At 43.2% G+C, this 25,402-nt stretch overlaps 1 protein-coding gene across 1 annotated transcript in view; it reads right to left on the reverse strand.

Moving 5' to 3' along the window:
* The window catches only part of GPC2 (glypican 2), a 740,846-nt gene that overhangs the window by 121,428 nt on the left and 594,016 nt on the right, over window positions 1–25,402 (reverse strand). Inside the window, exon 8 of the mRNA XM_044077271.1 lies at window positions 23,109–23,245. Within this exon, the coding sequence (XP_043933206.1) occupies window positions 23,109–23,245 (137 nt within the window). The remainder of the gene's footprint in view (window positions 1–23,108; window positions 23,246–25,402) is intronic.

The raw sequence follows: 25,402 nt of genomic DNA on the forward strand, positions 1-25,402 counted from the left end.
CCGGGGGCTCTGCTCTAGGCCTCTTCTCTGGAGGGGGTTGAGAAGCCCTGTCTGGGTGAGGTTGGGATCCCCTGATCAAAGAAATGAGATCCTCAGCCAGGCTGAGCATTTGGGAACTAGAGGTAGTCCTGTGCGAGGGGGTTTTTGCAGACAAGGCCTTAGAAGATTTAGCTGCTTTAGCCCTAGAAAAAGCCTTGATAGACATAGATGCAGGGGGCCTAGCAGCTCCACGTGCAGGGGTAGATATGTCTAAAGGAATAGTATCTGATAAATCCTGGGTGGCTGCTACAGCAGGGGTTATTTCAGTAGCAGATTCTGCCATGCTGTGTGAGGCCTTGGCTATCGGAGGCATGCTTTTGGCCGAAGGAAAAACTGAGGACTCGGTTTCAGCCGAAACCGAGACACTCGCGGTTGGCTTAACCGTGGTTTCGGCCGAAACCGCGGGCTGCGAATGTCGGTCCTTTTCCTTACGCTTTTTAGCTAATTGTGAAGTCGGAGTCTCCGACGGCATTTTGTAAGCAAAAGCGGGACCAAAAAACTCCTCTGCAAACTCCGACCAACGTCTAAGTGTCCGTCGGTTGAAGGAAGCACAGGCTAGACAAGCTGAGACGTCGTGGTCTGGGCCTAAGCAAGGAAGGCAGTAAGAGTGGAAATCCTTATGAGGTATTTGTTTCCCACAAGTTAAACAATTATTTACTTTTTCTGACATCGGCTGAGGCAAGAAAGAGTCCCCAACGGGGTACTTAGCTTTTTAGAAGTCTTCGTAGTAGAAATCTCTGGATCTGACCGACCGGCACTTGCGAACAGCTTCTGCTTCGGGTACCGCGCGGCAAGAAAGACTGAGGAAAATGGTGTCGGCTGATGCCTTTATACCCAATTCACAGCAGCTATGACGTTGGGTGAAGTGCGACATCAGCCGAGGCCAGACCCAGACTTTGGAATCCGGCCGACCGAAGGGCTGCCTGAGGCAGGACAACCCATATGTTAGTACTGCAGATGCATCCTTGAAGGACATCTACCTTACCAAAGCCCAACGTATCCTCAATCCAAAGAAAACTCAGCTTATGATTATAACCAGTTCTAACAAAAACACTAACAGTCAATTCACTATCTACTCCACAAATGCTACTCCAATTGCTCCAGTGGCACAGGCTAAGCTATTGGGAATAACCATAGACTCCCACCTAAAATTTGATAGTCATCTCAACTTAACTATTAAAAAAGTACATGCCAAACTGGGGTCACTCTACCATATCAAACCATTTCTTACCAACAACACAAGATCAGCCATTGCTCGCTCTCAACTTCTATCCATCCTACTCTATGCATCTCCCATTCTGATTAATCTCAACAAAACTGAACTAAGCAAAATGGAAGCCTGCTATAACAGAATTGCCCGCTTTGCTGCAAATTGCTCATATAGAACTCATCACTGTACTGCTTTGAGACAGCTCTACTGGCTTGAACTGCCCAACCTCCTAACCTACAATCAGCTCTGCCTCTGTCATTTTATCTATTACCTCCCCAATAAGTGTCCTGCCCTCAAAAACCTAGTACAACATCACTCAGCCAAAAGGCCTCTTAGATCATCAAGCAAACTACTACTAGAAGTCACCAACAGCTACAATAGCTTTGGAGATGCACTATATAGTAGTTCAGTGGCTAAAAAATGGAACTCTGTCCCTACTAGCATTCAAAACACATAATCCAAAGCCTCCTTTAAAGACCTCATCAGGCAACATCTCAAGCAAAGTTGGCAGTGCCATGATTGCTCCCCTTGCTAGTGAAAGCGGATAACATATACATACTAAATCTAGAGCACTTGATAATAGTTTTCAATCATACTCACAAACATTGGCTAATCTACAATGTATGTACTGTACCTATGTACTATGTATGTATTCTACCTATGTTCCAAATTTCAATTGTACACCACAAATCTATTAATTACCTTTATTTTTAAAATTAATATTTTTTTGTTTGTTCTCTCCACTGTAACTGTTTATGTGCCGCAAACCACTGTAAAAACATGTCTCTTGTAATTTGTGTGTATACTGATCATGTCTAAATAACTAAATGTGTCTGTAATTTTTCTTTGTGGAGCTTTTCTCCCTGGGCCTCTGCTGAAAAAGGGCCTTTACGGCTCAGTCAGACACCCCCGGTTAACAAATGTAAAATAAATAAAATAAAATAAATAAAAAGAAATGCAAAAAACTGATCATGTAAGCTAGACACAGCAACTCACAAAAATTATTAAAAATGGGAGCAACAGGAATTTGATAAGTGTCCTTGTGATCTACAGTCACCATGAAAGAGAGCTCTGGAAGCAATGCTAGGACCAACTGTAAGGTGAGCACTTTGAATTCTGGAACTTTTACAAAGGTGTTAAGAAAGGTCAAATCTAGGACTGGTCTCCAAGAGTGCTCCTATTTTGGTACCAAAAAACATTCTGGAGTAAAATCCTTTGTCTTTGTGAACTGCAGGCAGTGGTTTCATGACTCCTGCTTCTACCATGAGATGTGAACTGAAGGAAATAGCTGTGTCTTGTCTGGTGGGTGTGGGGGAATTCCCCTGAAAGGGGGAGAGTTTTCCATCCAGTGTCAAGCAAATCCTGTTTGAATTATTCTCAGAACCCATTGGCTGAGTCTACGTGCAGGGTTGAGAGAATGAGTCTTGGGGAAGGAGGAAGAGAAGGAAGGACAGGTGCTCTGTGACTCAGCATAGTCATTCTTTTGCAGAGGGTTGATTTTCGGAAAGGACTCCCCTCACACACACACACACACACACACACACACACACACACACACACAGTTTGGTTTCAAAGAATTATGTTCCAGTCACTTCCTTCTGGATTCCTGACTTTTATTTAGCTGGGATTTTTGTTTGTTCTTCCCCATGAAGGAAGATGCCTTGTTTGCAGAGAACTTGGGTACATGAGACAACCTAGATACCCCATGTATTTGTGTCTATCATCCCACTGTTTAGGGCCCAAACACTAATTCAGAAATTAAATTTACATTCAAAATTTCAGCTTTTAAATTATCAGAGAAGTTTTATTTACCAAGCATACCTTCTTAATACAACAGAAGAAACAGCATTTCTCGAGACTGCATCTACACATTCAAGCACACTTCTCAAAGCATATTTTGAAACCTGAGTCAAATTAGAAATAATTTCATTCATACAAGACTTTTGCTCTGCAGGTAAAGATGCAGCAAAATCATCCAAACTGAGTGCACTTTGTACAGTAAATTTCCACATATAGCATGATAATTTAACATTCTAAAGAATAGAAAGAGACATCCCTTTGCCCTAAAGATCTAACTGGATTAGATGAAGCCAATGAGACTTTTTATTTCAGCAGGCAGATGGGGAGACTGCAGCTGGGTTAGCAGTCAAATGAGAGGACACTTGTCATATCTGCGGAGACCTTATATTTTCTCTGAGCCTTTTTAGGTACTTCTGGAATAGATATTGGTGTCCTATAGGCAGTTTTATAAAAACATCTTCAAAAGCTGGTAACAGAGGTGGGATAGTCACAGAAATGGGTATCTCATCCTCTATATCATCATGTATCCTACCGCACTCTGAGGTATTTCCCAGCTGTTCCTAAGCAAAAACGTCTCTAAATCTAGCAATCATTTGAGGGAAAGTAAACAGTTGTTTGGACTTAAAATTAGATGACTGGACTCAGTCAACTGGGAAATCACCATTATTTTCATAAGATTCCTCATCATTTTCTGAAACAATAGAAAGTTGTCTAGCCAAAACAGCACTACAGCCATGTATGGGAACACAACTACCAGAATTAGCTGTCTGCAAGAACACTCTTAGCCAAGGAAACCACATCAGCTTTATAAACAGCTATAATCTGATTATAAGCTGTATGGTGAAGCTTCTGTTTCTTTTTCTTGTGAACTTCACTACTAGATAAAATACCTGCGAACAGTGTTATGTCTGGCAAGATGTTTCTTTCCCTGGTCTACTCCTGCACTTAAAGGGACTGCTTTTCCCATACCTGCCCCAGGTAATGAAACAGACCCGGAGGAGGAGTCTAAACCCTATTCCATACTGGATGACAAAGCTACACTAGAGTTAGATGGGGCAAAAGGTAAGTGGTTTGCAGGCAGAACAATGGCCCTGACAGAATCACTAACAGTAGGGAGAGGAATATTTTTATTCTGTTTTTTTTTTTTTTTCGGGTCCAACTAGATTTGACGAGGGGATTACTAGAGTTAGGATCCATCAAAAGAAGGGGAGAGAACAGCAGCCAGAGTAATAAAATGACAGTACGGTATAATGTATCACAATAAGCACTTAAAGGTGTCTAGTAACAAGTATGTCCCCACATAACTAATCTCTCCAAAACAGTCCTATTATCACAAAAAAACCCAGTCTGAAATTACTTCAGAATTCTTTTACAATTGACAGAAGTTAAAGAATAAAATGTTATATACTTACCATAATGTTCCATCTGTGTTGTCCATTTTCATTATTCAACTGATGGGTTTGGATCTGAGACTTAGATCCAACTCTGCCACTTCTTCCAAATCAACAGATCCTAGAACTCTCCTTTAGCCATAATGCCCTGCCAACCTAACATACCTCAGATCGAGTTTGCTGCCCCAGATGTAAAAGGACAAGCAATAACATGACAAAGGCAGTGGTAGAACAGAAAAGGGGAAGCTGGAGCTCAAACAAGGAACGTAGGCTCCTATACAACTCTTAAATCTCTCCGGAAGCACATAATAGGAGGGGATAGGTGGGCAGGGAGTTGAGGAAGAATGAAAATGGACAGCATAGATGGAATGTTATGGTAAGTACATAACTTTTTAATCTGATGATGTCATTTTCATTCATTCCTCAACTGATGGGACAGAGTCCCCAACTACTGCAATCCTGGGAAACCCCTAAGGAAGGATATTCCAGAGCACTGTTGAGCCAAATGCTGCTCTATGCCTAGAAATTAAATCCAACTTGCAATGAGAGATAAAAGTCTGAGGATTAGCCCAAGTTGCTGCTGCACAAATATCATCCAAGGATGCTCTGGACCAAAAAGCTGATGAAACCGCCATAGATCTTGTTGAATGGGACCGAGGAGATTTTGGTAAAGGTAAACCCAATTTGTCAAAGACAAAGGTAACAATACAATCAGTTAACTATTTGGTTAATGTAATTTTAGATACTGGCTAACCTAATCTAGTAGGAGAAAAGAAAACAAACAACTGGTCAGATTTCCTAAAGTCTTTGGTTCTGTGACGTTAATAGCGAAGTTGTATATGCACATCCAATAGATGCAACATATACTCTCCCTTGTTAAAATATTTGGAAAGAAAACTGGGAGATTAATGACCTGGTTAATATTTGACTCAGAAGCTACCTTGGTTAAAAAAGACGGATTAGTCTGTAGTGACACCCTGTCTTTGTGAAAAATCAGACAAGGAGATTTTGAAGACAGAACCTGGAGTTCAGATACTCTTCTAGCAGATGTAATAACCACCAGAAAAATGGTTTTCCAAGATTATAATGTTAGCTTTGGCTGAAGGTTCAAAGGGAGGTTGAGTTAAGGCCTGAAACATTAAATTTAAATCCCAAGGTGGAGTAGGATCTGTTAATGGAGGTCTAAGCAAAAAAAAAAAAAAAAAAAAATCTCCCTTGAGAAAAGCCTTGCATAACACTGAAGAGGCTAATGAAGAATTATTTTCACCCACACGGAAATTAGAAATGACAGGCAACTGAACTCTGAACAGTGGAAAAACTAGCTCCTTCATTAAAGATTGTGGCTAAAAAGTTGAGGATAGTTGGTACAGGAGCAGAAGAAGGCCAAGGTCTCTGCCAAGGACCCGGAAGACAAAACTTTTCCCATCTACTCTTGTAAGCCTTTCTAGTAGAAGCCTTATGGAATGTAGCAAAATATGACGGATGGGGGGAAGAGAGCCTGGGCTGTCTAGCAATTAGCAGAACTGGAGAATTCACATGGTCAGTTTGCAGCCTGTTAAGTCTGGATGGGTCATGCCTGTTGGGGTGAAACAGGAGGTCTGGAGTTGGATCCAGAACCCATGGTGGATGTAGAAGATGAGGCCAGATGAACAGTAACAAAATTTGATGAAGCCAAAAGGGAGTAATAAGGAGAACTGTCCTCTTCAACTGAACTGCCTTCTGAAGAAATTTTAGAATTAATGGTAACAGTGGAAAGGCATACTGGAGTCCAAAGGACCAATCGTGAACTAGAGCATTTCTCAGTGATTCCCCAATGGAGGGATCAGGACAAAGAACCTGCTGCACTTGTCGTTGAGGGGAGAGACAAAAAGTAGCACTGCTGGCTGAATGGAAGAGAGTGCCCATTGCCAGACTCTCATATCTTCTTGACAGAGGGGGTAAGATCCAATTCCCCTTGTTTGTTGATGTACCAGACTACTGTAATGTTGTGCATCTGTATGGCAATTAATTTGGATGGGAAACTGTCTTGAAAGGCCTGCAATGCTAGGAGGACCGCTCCTATCACCAGGACATTGATATGCATATTAGCCTCCTCATGGGGATCAAGTACCTTGGATTGTCCTTGCCAAGTAGTGCCCCCCCCCCAACCTTGGAGGCGTCCATGGTCACTGTGGCCTTGGGGTGGGGAGGAACAAGGGGACAGACTTCGTGGACCTGGTTTGAATGAATCCACCAGTGAAGATATTTTCTCCATGCTTGAGTGATCTTGACTGGCATGCATAACAGATACTGGAGAACAGACCATTGAGTCAACAGAGTCCATTGAAGATTTTTCATATGGAACCTGGCCAACAGGACAAGGGTGACAGCAGCTGCCATAGACCCTAAAGCCTCTAGTATCAATTGAGCTGAAAGGGATGAATTATGAATCACTTTCTTGACTTGGGACCGCACAGTGTCTATTCCAGTGCAGGGAAGAGAAGCTATTTGGCTGTCTGTGTCCAAACCCAAATAAACACCTATGAACTCCAGACTCTGTTTTGGGGTGTTGAGATTTGTTGTACCTGACTGTTATTCCTAGAAGGGAACACAACTGGAGCAAGTAGTCCCTTGCCTGTATCAGTTGATGTCTGGTTGAAGCAGTAAGGAGCCAATCTAGATATGGAAACACCCGGAATCCCAGCAGTCTCATGTGAGCTAAAAAAACTGGCATGCATTACCCTGGGGGCTGTGGTGAGACCAAAGGACAGTGCTCTGAAATGGTAATAAGTGGCTTCCAGCCAGAAGCGTAGGTGCTCTCCTGGAGCATCTGTTCATTTTGATGAGATAGTATGCATCCTGAAGATCTATTCAACACACCCAATTGTCCATCTACAGTAGGAAAGTACAGTTGTGTACCTACCATAAATGTAGATGTTCGAGTGTATTCACTGTTGCAGTCATTACAACTGGGTTATCCTGCTGGCAGGCTAGCCGCAGTCGGCCTGAATTCCAAAGTCTAGGTCTGGCGTCGGTTGCTGTCACCTCCTCCCTGGCGTCAGTGTGCCATGGGTATAAAAGATGCAGCTGACGCCATTTTCTTCAGTTTTTCTTGCCCCAGATGTCAGGTGCCCCCAAAAGGGTAGGCTAAAAATATGTCAATAAGCATACATGCACTAAGTAACAAGTTTCCTTCATCTACAAGCAAATACACCACATAGGTTGTATAGAAATAGAGAAGAACAGTTAAGGTCCAGCAAAGATAAGGGGGATGGTGGGTGGGTAACCTGGGCTGCAACAGTGAATACACTCGAACATCTACATTTATGGTAGGTACACAGCTGTACTATGTTCATTGTGTTTCACTGTTGCAGTCATTACAATTGGGTTGAATCCCAAAGCTAAGGTTGGGTGGCTGGAACTAAATAGAATTAGGAGTGGCTATGAGGCCCTGCAGAACTGCAGTGGCAAAGCCTGCCCTGGATTTTGAGTAGAGAGGCAAGTGGTAGTACTTTGTAAAAGTGTGCACTGAACTCCAGGTTGCAGCCTCTAAAATGTCTTTGGTTGGTACTCCTCTGAGGAAGGCTGCTGAAGTGGCAGCTGCTCTGGTTGAATGTGGCCTAATGCCCTTAGGCACTGATTTGCCATGTTGAGAATAGCATAGACGAATGCAGTGACCTATCCACTTTGAAATAGTCTGCTTTGAGATAGCCTTTCCTTGTGAACCTGCAGCATATGCTACCAGTAATTGCTCAGTTTTTCTGAAAGCTTTGGTTCTGTCCAAGTAGAAGTGCAGCTGTCTGTGTATGTCCAAAGAATGCAGAAGTTTCTCACCCTCATTCTGTGGGTTTGGATAAAAGGTAGGCAAATGAGTAGTCTGGCTGAGGGCCACACTGGACACTACCTTAGGCATAAAAGTGGGGTTTGTCCTTAGAGAAACCCTATCTGAATGGAAAATGATAAAAGGTTCCACAGCCATGAGTGCCTGTAGCTCTGAGACTCGTCTTGCAGAGGTTATTGCTAGGAGCAGAGCTGTTTTCCATGATAAAAATTTTATATCAGCTGTAGCGGCTGGCTCAAAAGGAGGCAGAGTGAGGTTTTCCAAGACATAATTGAGGTCCCATGCAGGCATTGGTGATCTCCTTGGAGGCCGTAAGTATTTGGCTCCTCTGAGGTACTGCCTTAATAATGGATGAGACAAAAAAGGTGGCTCTGTATTGTAATGAGCTGAAATGGCTGAAGCATGAATCTTAATTGATGAAAAGGATAGGCCTTTGTCCAGCATCTCAGTTAAGTATTGTAAAATCTAAGGAATATTTGGTACAATCATGTCAATTCCTTGTGTCTGGTTCCAAGCACAGAATCTCTTCCATTTTTCTGCATAAGATTTTCTGGTACTGGGCCTCCTGGCCTCCAAGATAACATCCATAACCGCTTTAGAGAGAGGAGTGTTTTGATTAACTACATTATCCGCCATGCTGCCAGATTTAAGGTCCTGAGTTGGCTGTGCAGGATCTGATTGTTTTGTTGGGTCAGTAAGTGAGGAATCTGAGGTAATGTCCATGCTGGGTATTGAGTCAAGTTCCTTAGGATTGGGTACCAGTGCTGGCAGGGCCAGTCTGGAGCAATCAGTATAATTTTTGGCTTCTCTTGTCTGACCTTTAGGAGTACCTTGGGGTGGAGAGGCAGTGGGGGAAAGGCGTATACTGTTAAGTTTTTCCAGCTGAAAGATAGAGCATCCACTTTCCATGCTTGCTTGTGATAAGTCCTTGTGCAGAATCTCTGTAGTTGGCAGTTGTGAGGGGAGGCGAATAGATCTATGTCCGGGCATCCCCAATTCCTTGTTATCATGTTGAAGACTTGTGGATCCAATTTCCACTCGTGGGGATCCATGAAGTTTCTGCTTAGTTCATCTGCCAGAGTATTTATCTTTCCTGGCAGGAATTGTGCTTGCAGATGTACTTGGTAAGTAAATGCTGTGTCCCACAAAGTCATGGCTTGTCTGCAAAGGTGGTAGGAATGTGTGCCTCCCTGCTTGTTTATGTACCACATGACTGTAGTATTGTCCGTCTTTATCAGTAGTTGTCCTGGATATAGTAGATCCCTGAAGGCTGTCAGGGCATTCTGAACAGCTAGCATCTCTTTTTGATTGATATGTAGATGCATTTGGATTGCGGGCCATGAGCCCTGAATACATCTTCCTGCCATGTGGACCCCCCAGGCATAATCTGATGCATCTGTTGTCAATATTTGCCTGTCTGGGGGTATGGTGAATGGCTGCCTCTTGTTGTGGTGACAGGCCTTTGCCCACCATCGAAACTCCTGTTGCAGGCAGGGAATGAGTGTAATTATTGTTTCCAGGCTGTGGCAATGTTGAGTCCAAACACTTTTTAGACACCACTGTAGTTTCCTCATATGCAGTCTTGCTTATGGAATTAGCAGAATGCAGGATGCCATGAAGCCCAAAGCCTGCAGAATTTTTCTTGCAGTTAACTGGGTGTTTGTTGCCAACCTTCTGAAATAAGTAGTCAGTTGCCTTTGTTTGTCTGATATGAGATAAGCCTTCTGGGCAGTTGTATTTAAGCTTGCACCCAGTAATATTATCTCTTGAGAGGGTACAAGTTTTGATTTCTTTTCGTTTACTATGTACCCTAGGCATGTTAATAATCTTTTTACAAACGCCAGATGCTGTAGTAGTATGTCCTTGTTCTCTGCTTGAATAAGGCAGTCGTCCAAGTAAGGATATATTTGTATTCATCTTTGTCTGCAAAATGCAATTACTGGTGCCAGGCATTTTGTGAAGACCCTGGGCACAGTAGATAAGCCAAAGGGCAGTGCAGAGAATTGGTAGTGCATTGAGCCAGCTATGAATCTGAGGTATCTTCTGCATGATTGTCTGATTGGGACATGCAGTTATGCCTCTTTTAGGTCTAAAGTTACAAGCCAAACCTTCTTGCCCAGCATGGGCAGAAGCTGCTGCAAAGTCAGCATTTTGAATTTTGGAATATCCAGATATGTGTTTAGAATAGATAGATCCAGTACTGGCCTCCAGGCTTTGTCCTTTCTGGGCACCAAGAAAAGTCTTGAGTAAAATCCTTGTCCCTGCTCTTGCTGTGGTACTTGCTGAATGGCCCCCATGTCCATGAGGGATGTAACTTGTTTTTGTGCCTCTGCCCACTGATTTTTTGGCAGGTCTGGCATACAGTTTGGCTTTGGCAGGGTGTGAAAGTGGAACCTGTAACCTTGTGACACTATGTTCAAGACCCATTTGTCTTGGGTGATTAGGTGCCAGTTTTGAGAAAAAAAGTGCTAGTTTTCCCCCTAAAGGAGCTGCCAGTAGATAGGTGCTTGGCGCAGGCAGGGGAAAGTCATTGGGACTGCTTTTTGTATGGCTGTGACCAGACTTCTCCACTTTTGGAGGTAGAAGCACCCCATTGTTTAGACCTGTATGAGTCTTGGGGCTGGGATCTGCCTCTAGGGCATCTGTATCTGCCTCTTTGTGGCCTGTCTGACACTGGAAAGGAACAATTCTCTGTAGGCCAATGTCTGCTAAATCTTGGAGGCTGTACCTGTAAGAAATCCTTGACTGTCTACATAGATTTGGCTTTGTCCTCCATTTTCTTCAACACCTCTTCTGCTTTAACACCAAACAAGGTTTCATGCTGTAATGGAGCATCTAGTAATTTTGCTTTAACATGATCAGGCAGATTCTGTTCCTTTAACCAAGCATGCCTCCTAATGACAGAACCCGTAACAGCGGCTCTGCAGGAGGACTCCAGAGAATCAAAACCACATTGTAAAGTATGCTTCCCAACTTGTTCAGCTGCATGCAATAAATCCTGCATTTCTTTATTTTCTGCACATTCAGAATTTGTCGACATTTTCTGTTTAAGCAGTGACATTATGTATTGCTGATATTTAAGCATATGAAACTGACAATTTAAAGCCCTTATAGCCAAGGTAGCAGAAGTGTAAAACTTTTTACCCCATCTGTCTAGTGCTCTGGAATCTCTGTCAGAGGGGGAAGGGGTTTTTGCAGTGGAGGCCTTGACCCCCTTGGGGATAGTTTCTGGGTCAGCAGCAGGGTTTTTAAAAATAAATTTGTGGGAGTCTGGAACCCTGTAGTATCTGTCTGGCTTAACAGGAGCAGGAGGTAAGGAGTCAGGAGTCAGACTGGACTCTGAAAATACATCATCTACAATGTCTAGCACAGGTGGAATAGCAAGGGGCCTGTGCTGAGGCAGTAAAAGAAAGTCTCTGAGCCTTTTCTTAGATTCTGAATAGTCTTGGCTCTCCCAGTGGAAATGCTCCCTCATGGTATGCAGTGTTTCCCCAAAAGAATAATCCTCAGGTAGAGAAGCTGAGGGGATAGTTTCTTCAACATCAGAATCCTCATAAGGAGGAAGAGAGTATTGCTGATCAGAAGAGGAATCAGATGAAATGGAAACCTGATCTGAAGATTCATATTCTATCTCTTGCTTAGGCCTCTTGTCAAGAGGGGGATGAGAACCCCTGATCAAAACGATCAGGTCTTCGGCCATTTTGAGCATCTGTTTTTTAGGCATGGAAGCTTGTCCATGGGGCTGTTGTACTTGTTTCCTTGTCTTTAAAACTGCTTTAGTCTATGCCTTTGAAGCTGAAGTTGTTTTAACATATAATTGTGTAGGCCTGAAAACGCCCTCAGAAGCCGATGCCTGCTCAGCGGCTCCGGACCCATCTGAGGGAATGGTTTCCGAAGGTCCAATACCTTGAGTTTCTGTAGGCCTGGTTGACTCCACGTGGGAATTGGTATCAGCCTGTGGTTCTAAAGTAGTGGTCATCAGGGGCTGCGAAAGCGCCTCACGGAGAACCAGCGACTGGCCTAGAAGAGGCCTCGTCGTCAGTTTTGGACTTCGGATGCCTGTCCTTTTCTTTTTCTTTGCATTTTTTGTAAACTCCAGTAGTCGGCTGTTCCGACGGCATTATATAATTAAATCGGCTGCCAAAGTAATGAAATGCAAAGTCGAACCGACACTTAATAATGCGTAGGTTAAATCTAGCACAAAACCGACAACTAGCAATGTCGTGGTCAGGGCCTAGGCAAGGAATACAGTAAGAATGAAAATCCTTATGAGGTATTTGCTTCCCACAAGAAATACAATTATTAACTTTTTCTGACATCGGTCTGGAGCAAGAAAAAAGTTTCCCCAACAGGGTACTTAGCTTTTAATGAAGACTTCGCATCTGAAATTCGAACTTGAAAATCTCAGGAGTTGGCCGACCAGCACTTGCGAACTGCTTTTGCTTTGGGCACCGCGCAGCAAGAAAGACTGAAGAAAATGGCGTCGGCTGCATCTTTTATACCCCTGGCACACTGATGTCAGGGAGGAGGCGACAGCAACCGACGCCAGACCTAGGCTTTGGAATTCAGGCCGACTGCGGGTAGCCTGCCAGCAGGATAACCCAATTGTAATTACTGCAACAGTGAAACATGATGAACATCAAAATGGACTGAACCATGACCATCCAAAATGTTGTATACTGCACAAACTGATTTAACTTGCTGAGATCCAAAACTGGTCTCAAGTCTCCTGTCATTTTTAATACTAAGACCAATCCTGAGTAAGTTCCAGACTCTCTCTTGTCTGGGGGGGGGGGGTACCTCTTGGATGATTTCTAGAGATGCTGCTTCCCTCTTACTTGGTGGAACATTGGGAACTTTCTTCAGAATTGTTGGAGGTGGTAGGGAAAACTGGTGTGGTATAACCTCTGGATATATTCCCCTGCACCCAAAAATATTTTGTGATAGCTAACCAGGCTCTCTGGTGCAGAAATAAAAGACCCCCGACTGCCTCCAGAGATGGACAGTCTGGCCTCCTTTCAGGAGCACTGATAGGGCCTATCTGAGAATCTCTAGATCCCTGGTTCTGTGGACCACCTCTACCATGAGGACAGCATCTTCCATTTGAGTTCCACCCTCCGTCCCTGGGGGAGCTATCTTCACACAACTCCTGGAAAGGACCCTGGGACTTCTTAAACCACATCTTTCTGCCACCTCCATTGGTTCCTACAAAAGGGCCTTTCAGGGGGGTAGAAAAATGTACATCCATAGCAGACAAGACCTTTCCCTCTTGTTCATACCTGGAGAGTGTGTCCTTAACCTTGGGGTCAAACAACAAAATCGGTCAAAGGACACATTGACGAAAAAAGTCTTAAATGGATCCATAAGATCTCATAAACACATTTAAGCACGTCTCCTGATGGCTATCTCTGAACCCACCCACAGAGAGGTACATTCTGCAGCATGGGAGATCAACCTCAAGGATGAATTTGAAATAGATTAGAGGGTGGCCAGCTGCAAGGAGATTCTATTCCCATCGCTGGAGGACATGGACCGAGAAAGAGATTTGGTAAGCTCCTTGATTAAATCTATTTGCAGTCTTGTAAAATCTGCCAAGTAATTCAACAGCCTCAGAGAAAAGGTAGCTGAAGCACAAAACATGCCTCCCAAATCTGTCCAACTCCCTGGACTCCCTATTAGGGGGAAGGACAAAAGAAGTCTGCTCTGCTTGTTACCTTCTTGTAGCTGCAGAAACAACATCAACAGGAACTCCCTTGATCCAGTACACATAGTCCTTAGGGGGGCAAGAACCTTGTCCGGAGTCTTAGGGACTGGCTCAATGGTGTCCGGCTTCTTCCAAGCCCACCAAGAAACTAAGTCAATGAGCTTGTTGGCTGGGGGAGGGGGGGGTCACCCAAGAAATAGATGGGCTAGACCCAAAATCCTCCAGGAACACCGATTCCTCTTGGGAGGGGGTATTGAAGACCAACCAGCTCTGTTTCAAGAGCTCCAGGACATCTCCAAAGGAGACTTTGTAACGTGGTGATATGGGGACCCATTCCCCCATCAAAATCAGTATCTGCTCAGTCCTGGAGCAACAGCAACCAACACAGAAATACTAAGCCTCTGGTATTCGGGTTGACTGAGGGCTACCCCTGGCAGGATAACCCAAATGTGATGACTGCAACAGTGAAACATGAAGAACATCTGGGAGAACTCCTATCTGTCTATGTCTGCTTATGAAAGGCTTCTAGAGGACCGAAGAGAAGAGACAGTGGAAGGAGGCCTAGAGTGCCTTTGAGGCAACTCGTCTAGGAATGGAAAGGAGAGCCTGGATGAGAAGTACCTGATGGAAGGGTATATATCTGAGGAGATCTTGTGCTTTGAGGTGTCAGATTCGAGGCCAATGGATCTGACTTTTTAGGACCTTGGCAGAAGGCTCCATTGAGGGACGTTCTGGAGACCTTTTCTGAGACTCCTTCTCCTTAACTTGAGGATCAACTTTATCTTTTTCAGACGTCTTAGGGGTTTGAGCCCCTGCCAGTGAGGAAGAGGATTTAGAGAGCAAGAGACCCTGCACAATCATCTTGTTTTTACAACCAAGCAACACCCTATAATTAAAGCCAGGGCAAATGTCACAGTCTATAAGGTGGGCCAGACCCAGACAATAAACAAATTCCTTGTGGGCATCAGAATTTGGGAAGGTTTCTCTGACATTTTAACAGAAATGTGCTACTTAACTATACCAACAGACAAACCATAAAACTTTATTATTTTTTTTTTAACAACAAATAGAAAAAAGGAGGGGAAAGGAGAAAAACTTCCAATGATGGTAGAAAAAGTACTCAAGGTTTACAAAGGACTATCAACAATGGTAAGAAAGAAGTACTGAAAAATGGTAACTTAGCTTTCTAAATCAGGAAAAATGCTAACAATAGTAAACTATGGGAGGGAAGAAAAATACAGGCAAAATACACAAAATTAATAACTCACAAAAACAATTTGAAAAAGAAAATCCCACGATTTAACCAAAAACACTTGAGCGTTAGGAATCCACATCTGAAACATACTAGCAGCAAACAAGATCTGAAGTACACTAGGTTGGCATGGTATTGTGGATAAAGGGACGAGCTTGAGAGTTCTAGGACCTGATGACCTGGAAAAAACAGCCAAGTCAGATCCAAGTCTTGGATCCAAACTCATCAGTTGAGGAATGAATGAAAATTACATCATCAGATTTTGTAGTACACAAAGCCAAACACCAAAGCAACAAGTATGCCAAACCAGTGTTAAAAGTTAGTTCTACAAACTTTAACCACTTAAATTGACATAAAATAATGTTTAACAGCAATTTAAACTATATTTTCTTGACAGAGAAAGTGATAGTAAATCTCCACTGTACATTCAAATAACTTTATTCACAATAAAATCTCAATCCAATGTTAACAACACACAGCAGTGCCATACATATAATAAATAATGTATAAATGCTGAAAAAATCCAAGTGCTGCAATATTTTCCTGTCAAAAGATGAAAAAAAAGCAGAGTAATAACAGAAAAGAGAGGAGAACAACACAGACCCTACTGTCTAACAGCATACATGCACACTGCCCCTCTGAAAGGAATATTGAAATCATCGTCGTCTCCCTTTTTACCATTTTCTAAATGGGATTGGAGTGTCCTGTCAGTTACTGCCATCTCTCTCTATTCAATGCTACTATCCTACCTTTTGACACTCACAGCTGACTGCCACAGGTGTTCTCTCAAACAATCCATCCACCTCTTTGCTGGACACCCTCATTTCCTCCTGCCTTCTTCCCGCCTGTCCCAAATCTTCTTCACCAAATTTTCTTCTGTTTTTCTGCCCATGTTCCCAAACCACCATCATAATCTGTTCTCTTTGACCTCTTCTGCAACTGGAGCTACTTTGGCTTCTGCTCTTATATCCTCATTTAATTGTCTGTCCCACAGTATGCATCCTACCACCCATCTCAGCCACTTCATCTCCATTGCCTCTATCTTCCTCAACTACTCTGCTGTCTTTACTACCCAGGTTTCTGTACTATACAGCTGTATGGGACGCACCACTGTTTTGTACACCTTGCTTTTTAACTTCTTTGGCATTCTTCTGTCATACACCATATCTGACACTCTGTGCCAGTTGGCTGCAGTTCCTCTGATTCTAGCTTTGACCTCCTCATTCAGAATTCCCTTCTCCTCAATTACCCCTCACAGACACTTGAAGTTGTTAACCTGTTCCACTATTTCCCCTTATATCTCAGTTCTCAGCTTATTCTGAGTTCTCCCATTTGCTGTCATTACAAGTGTCTTCTCTGTATTCAGTTTCATCCCACGTGCCTTCAGTTTAGAATTCCCTATCCTTTGCTGAAGTTCTTGTTTAGAGTCTGCCTGTAATGCCACATCGTCTGCATGCAACTTTGTTGATCTGTCACATCTGACCTGTTTGCTAATACAGTCCATCACCAGTATGAACAGCAGTGGGCTCAGAACACTGTACTTGAGTTACTGGGGTCCTTGTACAAAGCTTACATTAATTCTACCAATGTTTCTGGGACTTTGAACCACTGCAGGACTGCCCAAATCAGCTTTCTTGGGATCTTGTAATATGCTTTCTCCAAGTTTATTAATGTCCAGTTAGACTCTTTCCTCATTTCTAGCTTCTTATAAATAGTATATCTGAGTTTCTGCTATGCTATCACCAAGTAGCCCTGCAGACACCTGAGCCAAACTTTTGTATTTCCTTGTTTTATCCCTGTGTTTTCAGGTCACTTCGCCTCCAGAAAATAATTATATTTTGAACTAATCTCAATGCTAAATTATCTTCGGAAAGTTTAAAATTAATTTATAAAGACAGCAAAGGGGAAGGAAGAAGCTGTGTAGAAACCAACTATCTTAACGCTGCCAGAACCATTAGTAGTAGAGTAATCTCAAAATTTTATAAGAAAACTTGAAAGGAATACACAAATGGTGGTGTTTTTTGTACAGAGTCAAACTAAGGACACAATAAACATTTGAAAATGACAAACTGCAACATATGGAAAATATTCAGTTTGAAATAAAAATGAAAGTAACTATCAGCTCTCTTCAGGGTATCAAGTACAAAGCATTTTTTTTTACTTCAGGCATAAAAAAGCTATGCATTTCTGTATAAAATTACACTTTGAATTATTTAAAAATTGCACATTGATAGCCACATTTCTAAGATGGTACTTTCTCACTGCCTTTAGTGCTATTAATTTAAACGGGTCTATATTATATTGTCGAAACAGCATTACAGCGAATGCCGTTTCAACGACACATAAAGACCGAAATTCAAAAACAGCGAAAGCTCAGGTCAGCGACTTTTTTCCTAGGGTAAAGAAAATCGCTTAGCCTGAGCCGTGACATTGCCCTTTAGCCCAGTGTAGTGCAATCTCGGAGTTGGTATATTCAGTTAAAAGGGTGTGGGAGGCACAGCACCCCACACTGGGCGTGTGGTGGGCGAAGCCCCCCACTTTGAAATTTTTAATTGGTGTGTTGTGTATTGCTGGTCTACCGATTTTTTTCTCTAGGAAAAAAATCGATGACCTGGGGTTTCGCTGTTTTTGAATTTCGCTCTTTATGTGTTGTCGAAATGGCATTCGCTGTAATGCCATTTCGACAATATAATATAGACCCGTTCAAACAAAGACAAAGACTGAGTATCACAATGTTTTCCTTGAAACTTTTATAAAAAAATTTCAAAGTAATACAGAGATACTTGTGTCTAAAGATAAAAGACTAGAGACACATTGATCATTAGACACTCACAATTTGTAATATCTGGAAAGCATTCAGCTTCAAATAAAAACTTAGCTATCAGACCTTTTCAGAGCACAAATATAAAAGTTGTTTGAATAGTAGTTTTGACTTCAGGCATAAAAACAGTTACGTATTTCTGTACAGAGTGAGACTTTCTTTCTCTTAAAATGTTGTAGCATATTATAATACTTTTTTCATAGGTTCATAGGTTCATACTAGGCTATCTGCCCTGGGGCAATTACAAGCCTAGCCCGATTTTGTTTGGCTTATGCCACCCCTTGATTTCAGTATACTGTGCCCTTTTTAAGGTTTAGTTTACTGTGCCTCTGTCTAATAGTGACACGGAAGTAATCCCCTTACGATCCCCCATCCACTCATCAAGATTCTTCTTGAAGAGATTCAGTGAGGTGCTCTGCCTAACATGAATTGGAATTCTATTCCAGAGCGAAGGGAGCCTCTGGGTTACGAATCTGTCCCTCCAGCAAGTTCTATTTATTTCTGTGCTGAGGTTCAAGTCCCTCGAGCGTGTGGCTCTAAGGGATTTAGATTTACTGAGGTGGAGCATGTCCATTAATTCTGGATTGGACATAGCTTTATATGTCAGGCATAGATCGCCTTGAAGTAGGCGGTATGCAACTGAGTAGAGCTGGAGTTTTTTTAACCGAGCAGCATATGGCATCTGCTTGAGTCCCTTGATCCTCTTTGTGAGGTACTTTTGGGGTCTTTCTAATTGCTGCAGGTGTCGGGTAAGGTACATCCCAAAAGGGGCATTATATTCTATGATAGGCCTGATGAGGGATGAATAAAGGGCACAATTACCTCTCTTGATCTAGATGTGAATCCTTTCATGATGAGGTGGGCTATGTAGAAGGTCTTTCTAACCACTTTGGCAATGTGGTTGTCAAAGGAGAGATTGCTATCAACTTGGGTCCCCAGATCCCTAATTACTTTCTCTGTACTTAATGGGTTACCGCCTATGTGGTAATTTGTGGGCACATTGTTTTTGCCAAAGGGTATGACTATACACTTTTTGGCATTTAGCTTTAGACCATGGCTCTGGCACCAGTTATCCGTCTCTGTGAGACCTTTTTGAAGGATGTTTGTGTCAGCTGGAGAGTCTATTATGGCGCCCAGTTTACAGTCATCTGCGAACTTGGTGAGCCATAGTCCTCCCACGTTGGCCTGTACCTCGGAAAAGTATATACCGAACAAGAGCGGTCCCAGGACAGAACCTTGTGGGATGCCACTTGTGACCGGTTTCGAGTCTGACATGGCTCCAGCAACTCTCACTCTGTGGGTTCTGTCTTTGAGCCAGTTTGCGACCCATCTTGTGACATAGAGGTTTATATTTAAGCTGGATAGCTTATCTATGATGCCCGAGTGGGGTATTGTGTCAAATGCCTTTGCTAGGACCAGATAGGCTGTGTGGACTACCTTCCCTTCATCTATGGCTTTGGTGACTGTTTCAAAGAAGTTGACCAGGTTCAAAAGGCAGGATCTGCCCTTGAGGCGAAATTGGGTAGGATCTAGTGTCTGTAGGTCCCCAATGTCTTTGTTTATGAGCTCCATGATGATCCTCTCCATAGCCTTGCAGACTAGGCTAGTCAGGCTTATGGGGCGATAGTTTCCAGGGTCCGTAGAGGCTCCACCTTTGTGGAGTGGGACCACTGTTGCTGTACGCCATTCTGTGGGCACATATCCTGTAGTGAGGCTGAGATTGTACAGCTGTTTTATTTGAGGGGTTAGTTCTTCTTGGAGTTCATGTAGGACGCAACCCGGGACGCCATCTGGTCCCATGGAAGCAGTGTTTTTTGCTTTGGAGAGGGCAGCCTTCACCTGAGCATCAGAGATGTTTGAGAGGCAGCCCTCTGCTGGGATAGATACTTGCTCTTTTGGGGGGGAGGGGGTGGAGAAGTTTGCACTGAACCTGTCTGCCAGGATATTGGCGATGTCTGTGGGTTCAGTGTATTTTTTGTCATTTAGAATCAACTCAGAACAAGTCTGGGAGTTGCATCCCAGGTTCCTAACATAACTGAAAAAAGCCTTATGATTGTCTTTAGTGTCCTGTGCAATTTTTCTCTCGAAGCTGGCCTTGGAGGATTTTATGAGGGATCGTAATTTTTTGCTAGTACTGATCAGAGCTGCCTTCCCTATTAGGGATTTTGCTCTATCATGTAGTAGCTTCCTCCTTCTGTTGTACAGTTTATTTATGGCTGGAGTCCACCAGACTGGACGCCTGCCTTTGGATGATTGGGTCTTGGTTTTGTTTGGGATAGCATGATCCATGCATTCCTGGAGATGTCCGTAGAATGCGTTTATACAGGATTCTGCAGTTTGGGCCGTAGTTTCCACTGACCCCGGGGCCTTGAAGGATTCCACTTCAGTTTTGAGAAGTGAGAAGTTCGCTTTTGAGAAGTTTTTCACTGTGGTTTTCTGGGTTGGGGGTGGGGTCGGGATGTGGATATCCAGTGAAATTAATTTATGGTTTGATCTTACCAATGAGGGATATACTTCTGGTATGGAGCATAGAGTACCCATGTTTGTAATGATCAGGTCTAGTATGTTATCCCCTCTTGTGGGAGTGGTGACTAGTTGTTCCATAGCATTTGAGTTTATAATTTCCAGGAACCTTTGGGCTAAGGTGCTGGGGCTTGAGTAGTGCTCCCAGTCTATGTTTGGGTAGTTGAAGTCGACAATATAATGGTGTTTGGAGAGATCTTCATGTTCTCCAATGTTTTCAGGAAAGCTGAGTGGGATTCCTGACTTTGAGAGGGTGGTCTGTAGGATGCTATAAACTGAAAAGCAGTCTTGCCCACTGTTAGTTGCACATGGATGATCTCTGATACTTCGTGCAATGCCACTAACCTGGAGGTGTGGATATCCTTGATAAATATGGAAACTCCCCCTCCTTTTGTGGTTCTGTCTGGGTTTTGGGGCCGAAAAGCATGATATGAGGTATAACCTGGTAGTGCTGGGGTGCTCTCTGGAGCCTTGAACCAGGTTTCTGTCACTGCACAGATATCGATGTTCTCCATACTGAAGAGAGCTTTGAGTGCGTGCATCTTGAGGTTAAGACTTCTGGCATTTAGCAGCATTACCCTTAGTTTCTTGTTCCTTGTGCTGTCTATGGAGGTGGGTTTGACTTTTGAACCTTGCCTAAAAAAGGCACTATGGGGGTGGCAAGAGCCTTTGCCAATATCCAAAAGCCCAGTGGTGACAGGTGCAAGCCATCCCTAGCGAAGCAACGTGGCTTGTCGAGCATGTCATCCCAGGCTGACAGACACTGGATCTCCTTTGAAAGACACCAAAATTTTAGCCAACTGTTAAAATCGATCATTTTGTCTTTGTACTGTGGCATCACTCTAGGTGAGGGTAAGATGCTGCTCAAGGTCAGGGTCATACCGGCCTGGGCTACATGATCAGAGAGCTCCTCTATGTCTCTTTTCATGTAGTCCAGGGAGGTACGTCTCAGGTCATTCACACCAGCATGTACGATGACTGAGTCATATTTGTATTTGCTTTGGAGTGACCTGAGTGCTTGCGCTATGTGGCGGATCCTAGCGCCCGACAGGCAGCTCACTGTCACCTTCTCATTGTTCAGCGTGGTGAGCGGGACGTCAGTGTGTCTGACAATAGAGTCACCCATTACAAGAGTCTCAGGTGTGTTATTCAGCCTTAAGGGCTGTGGCTGCTTGGCACACTGACTTTGTGGGCTATGTGTTGTGCGTGTTTTGTTTTGGGGTAGCGTTTGCTTGGATGTCTGCTTTGGAGGTCTCTGTTGCTTAGGTAGATTTTTATTTAGAGCCTCTAAGTATGTTTTTGTGTATTTATGTGTTTGGTTCGCTGATGTGGTGGGACTATGTGATACTGGAATTGTGTTGTGTGAGGTTACCTTCTCCTCCTGACTGGTTTCACCAGTTTTGAGATGAGAGAGCTCAGCCTCCAGTTTGGCTATATGGTTGCATCTCTCACATATATTTGAACCTGTTTGGAGGAGGTTTAAAGATGCAGCTGTTCCTTCTTTTGCTACTGAATGTATGGGCACAATCTAACAATTTACCTCAAAACATTATCAGCACCAAAAGCACATCCAAATTCAAACAACTCCTTAAGGAACACTTCAAACTAGATGGCTATGCCCCTGTAGTAGGCCTGACTGATCTCTACTTGTACTTCCCTTTTCTCTTTTTACCTTATTAACATCTTTCCCCTTAAACTCCTTATCGCTTCCTCCTTTCTTCCCTCCCTTACCCTACTTTTCAATTTCATTATTCTCCTAGTGTTACACTGCCATTCTCATCCTATGCCTATTTACAACTCAGCGAGCTTCCAAACTACACTATACATGATTTTTCCCCCAATGAAACTTCATTAATATTACTAAATTGTTTAACAATATTTATATGGATATATTTGTCAAAACACTTCTGTACATGCTTGTCAAAATACTTTTGTAATTTTTTTTTACATATTTATGTTTGATAACACTTGTGTAAACTAATGCTTTTTTTGCATGTTTATGTTTATCAGCACTTATGTAAGCTTTTATAAACCTTAGTAACTGTGGAGTTTTTTCTCCCCGGGCCTCCACTGAAAACTGGTCTGCTTAGACTCAGTCAGACTTTCCCAGTAAACAAATGGAAATAAATAAATCTAAGGATATTTTACATGTAAAGATAACAGTACAACACCAAGGAGAATGTAATGACAGTAAACCCAGAAATACAGGTCTTCATTTACAGGGATGAAAAACAGCTAATAATGGTTAGCAATTGGGGCACAGACTCTTTGAAAATGTTCAGTAAGAAAGGAGAGTGAGACAGTTTAGTCGACAAAACTCAGTATTTGTAGCATTTCTTGTGTTTTGTAAACATTTAAGCTGGTGATCCAAGATGTATGTGCAGCTGTTGTTTTGGGAATACAGAACAAGCCAGTTAAATGGGAAGCATACCATAAATAGGAACAAGGGGTGGCTACTAAATTCTACACACTATTTTTATACTTCGGTTCAAATGCACCATGTGGAACATTGAACAGTGGAATCCTGACCCCCTCACAGTATACTCACCTGCCTCGTGTTTGTCCATTCCAGCACTTGTCCTCATTCGTCAGATCTGCAGCCACTCTGTCATCATTACAGAGGGTGTAAGGAAGGGAGACCCAAAACTTCTTCATAGCTTTTAGTTTGTCCTTGACATCTGCAATCTAGTGGATTAAAGATAAAAAAAGAAGTTATGTCTTACCATAACATTCCATCTGTGTTGTTCATCTTCTTTCATTCATCACTGATGGGTTCGGTTCTGAGCCCTCGGAACAGAGTTGGCCTTTTTACCAAGCTTGCGCCAGCCAAAAAACTCTCGAGCTAAGTCTCTACCCCGAATGTCATTCTCCCTGTTACCTCAGATCGAGTTTGCTAGAGAAAAAGAAGTAAAGCTGTGGCCACTTCTGCTCAAATACCCTAAGGCACCACTTAGACCCAAAGCATCCCCCAGGAGCCTTTGGAGGGGGAAGAAGGGTGGGAGGTGATGAATGAAGAAGATGAACAACACAGATGGAACGTTATAGTAAGACATAACTTCTTTATCTGATGTTGTTAATCTTCTTTCCATTCATCACTGATGGGAGAGAATCCCAAGCTACTTGAGAAACCTGGGTGGCCCTTATGGAAGAACATTCCTGAGTACCACTGAGCCGAACGCAGCTCTTCCTCTGGAGACCAAGTCCAACTTGTAATGATTGATAAAGGTATGAAGCTGTTGGGCAGATGTCATCCATAGAAGCCCTGGAATGGAATGCTATAGATATTGCCATAGATCTAGTGGAGTGAGCTTTAACTTTTGGGATAGGTTCATTATTGAGGGAATAGATGAAATGTATGCAGTCCTTTAGCCATCTTGATAATGTAACCTTGGAAACAGCCTCTCCCATTCTGGGCCCAGAAAAGGAGATGAAAAGCTGTTTAGATATACAGATAGATTTGTTCCTTTCTAGGTAAAATCTCTATTGTCTATGTACGTCTAGGGAGTGAAGGCAATACTCTTCGCTACCGGCAAAATTCAGAAAGAACACTGGTAGGTCAATGGTCTGGTTAATGGTGAATTCAAAAACAACTTTGGGAGGAAAGGATGGATTCGTCCGAAGTGATACTCTGTCTTTATGAAAGCCCAGATATGGCCTCTTGATACAGAATGCCTGCAGCTCTACGACTCTTCTGGCAGAGGTAATGGCTACCAAGAACAAGGATTTCCAAGACAAAAACTTTAGGTCACACTTTGCAGCAGGTTCAAAAGATTTTTGAGTTAAAGACTGAAGGACTAAAGTGATGTTTCATGGTTCCAAGGGCTGTCTGACAAGAGGCTTGATATGAGAGGTACCCTTGAAGAAAGCCTTGCAAAGGCATAAAGAGATAAGAGAGGTGCCATCTATACCATTGTGGAAATTGGAAATTGCCACTAGATGTACTCATACAGTAGAGCCAGAGGCTCCATTATCAAAAAACCTAGCCAAGTATTGAAGCACTGCAATAACTGGAGCCAAATACAGGTCTAGCATATTATCCTTGGACCAGATGGAGCACCTTTTCCATTTATTCTGATATAGTCTTCTGGTGGATGGTTTGTGAGAGGCCAGAATGATGTCTTGAACAGGTGAGGAGAAATTAGCTTGCCTGACGACTAGAGGAAGTGGATAAACCAAGCTGTCAGCTTGAGACTGGACAGATTCGGGTGACAACCCTTGGGGGTGAGTAATCAGATATGGTAGAAGCTCCAGAATCCACAGTGGATATACTAGGTGAGGCCGAAGGAAGAGGAACCAAACTTGTCAAGGCCAGAATGGGGCTATGAGGATCACCTTGCATCTCAACCGAAGAGCTTTCTTTAGAAATTGTGGGATCAGATGAATGGGAGGATAAGCGTAAAGAAGTCCAGTGGGCCAATCGTGGACCACAGCATCCCTTGGTGACTCCCCCTCCAGGGGAAGTATGGCAAAATAGCTGCTGCAGTTGTTGTTTGATGGGGAGGCGAAAAGATCACAGCAAGGCTGGCCCCAGTGGCTGAAGATTACTGATGCCACCTCGGGGTTGAGGGACCACTCGTGAGGCATGAGGATGCACCTGCTCAGTTTGTCCGCAATCCCGCTGGTGCTCCCTGGGATATGCACTGCTATCAGAAAGTGGTCAGAAGCTATCGCCCCCTGCCAAATTCTCATGGCTTCTCGACATGGGGGTAGGACTTGGTTCCCCCTTGCTTGTTGATATACCAGAACACTGACATATTGTCTGACTGAATCACAATTGTCCTGGAAGGGAGAGCCGAATGGAAGGTTTGCAATGCTAACAGCACAGCTCTATGTTCCAGAACA

The sequence above is a fragment of the Protopterus annectens genome, chromosome 7.part0 (assembly GCF_019279795.1).
Source record: "Protopterus annectens isolate FY-2018-M chromosome 7.part0, PAN1.0, whole genome shotgun sequence".
NCBI classification, from domain to species: domain Eukaryota; kingdom Metazoa; phylum Chordata; order Ceratodontiformes; family Protopteridae; genus Protopterus; species Protopterus annectens.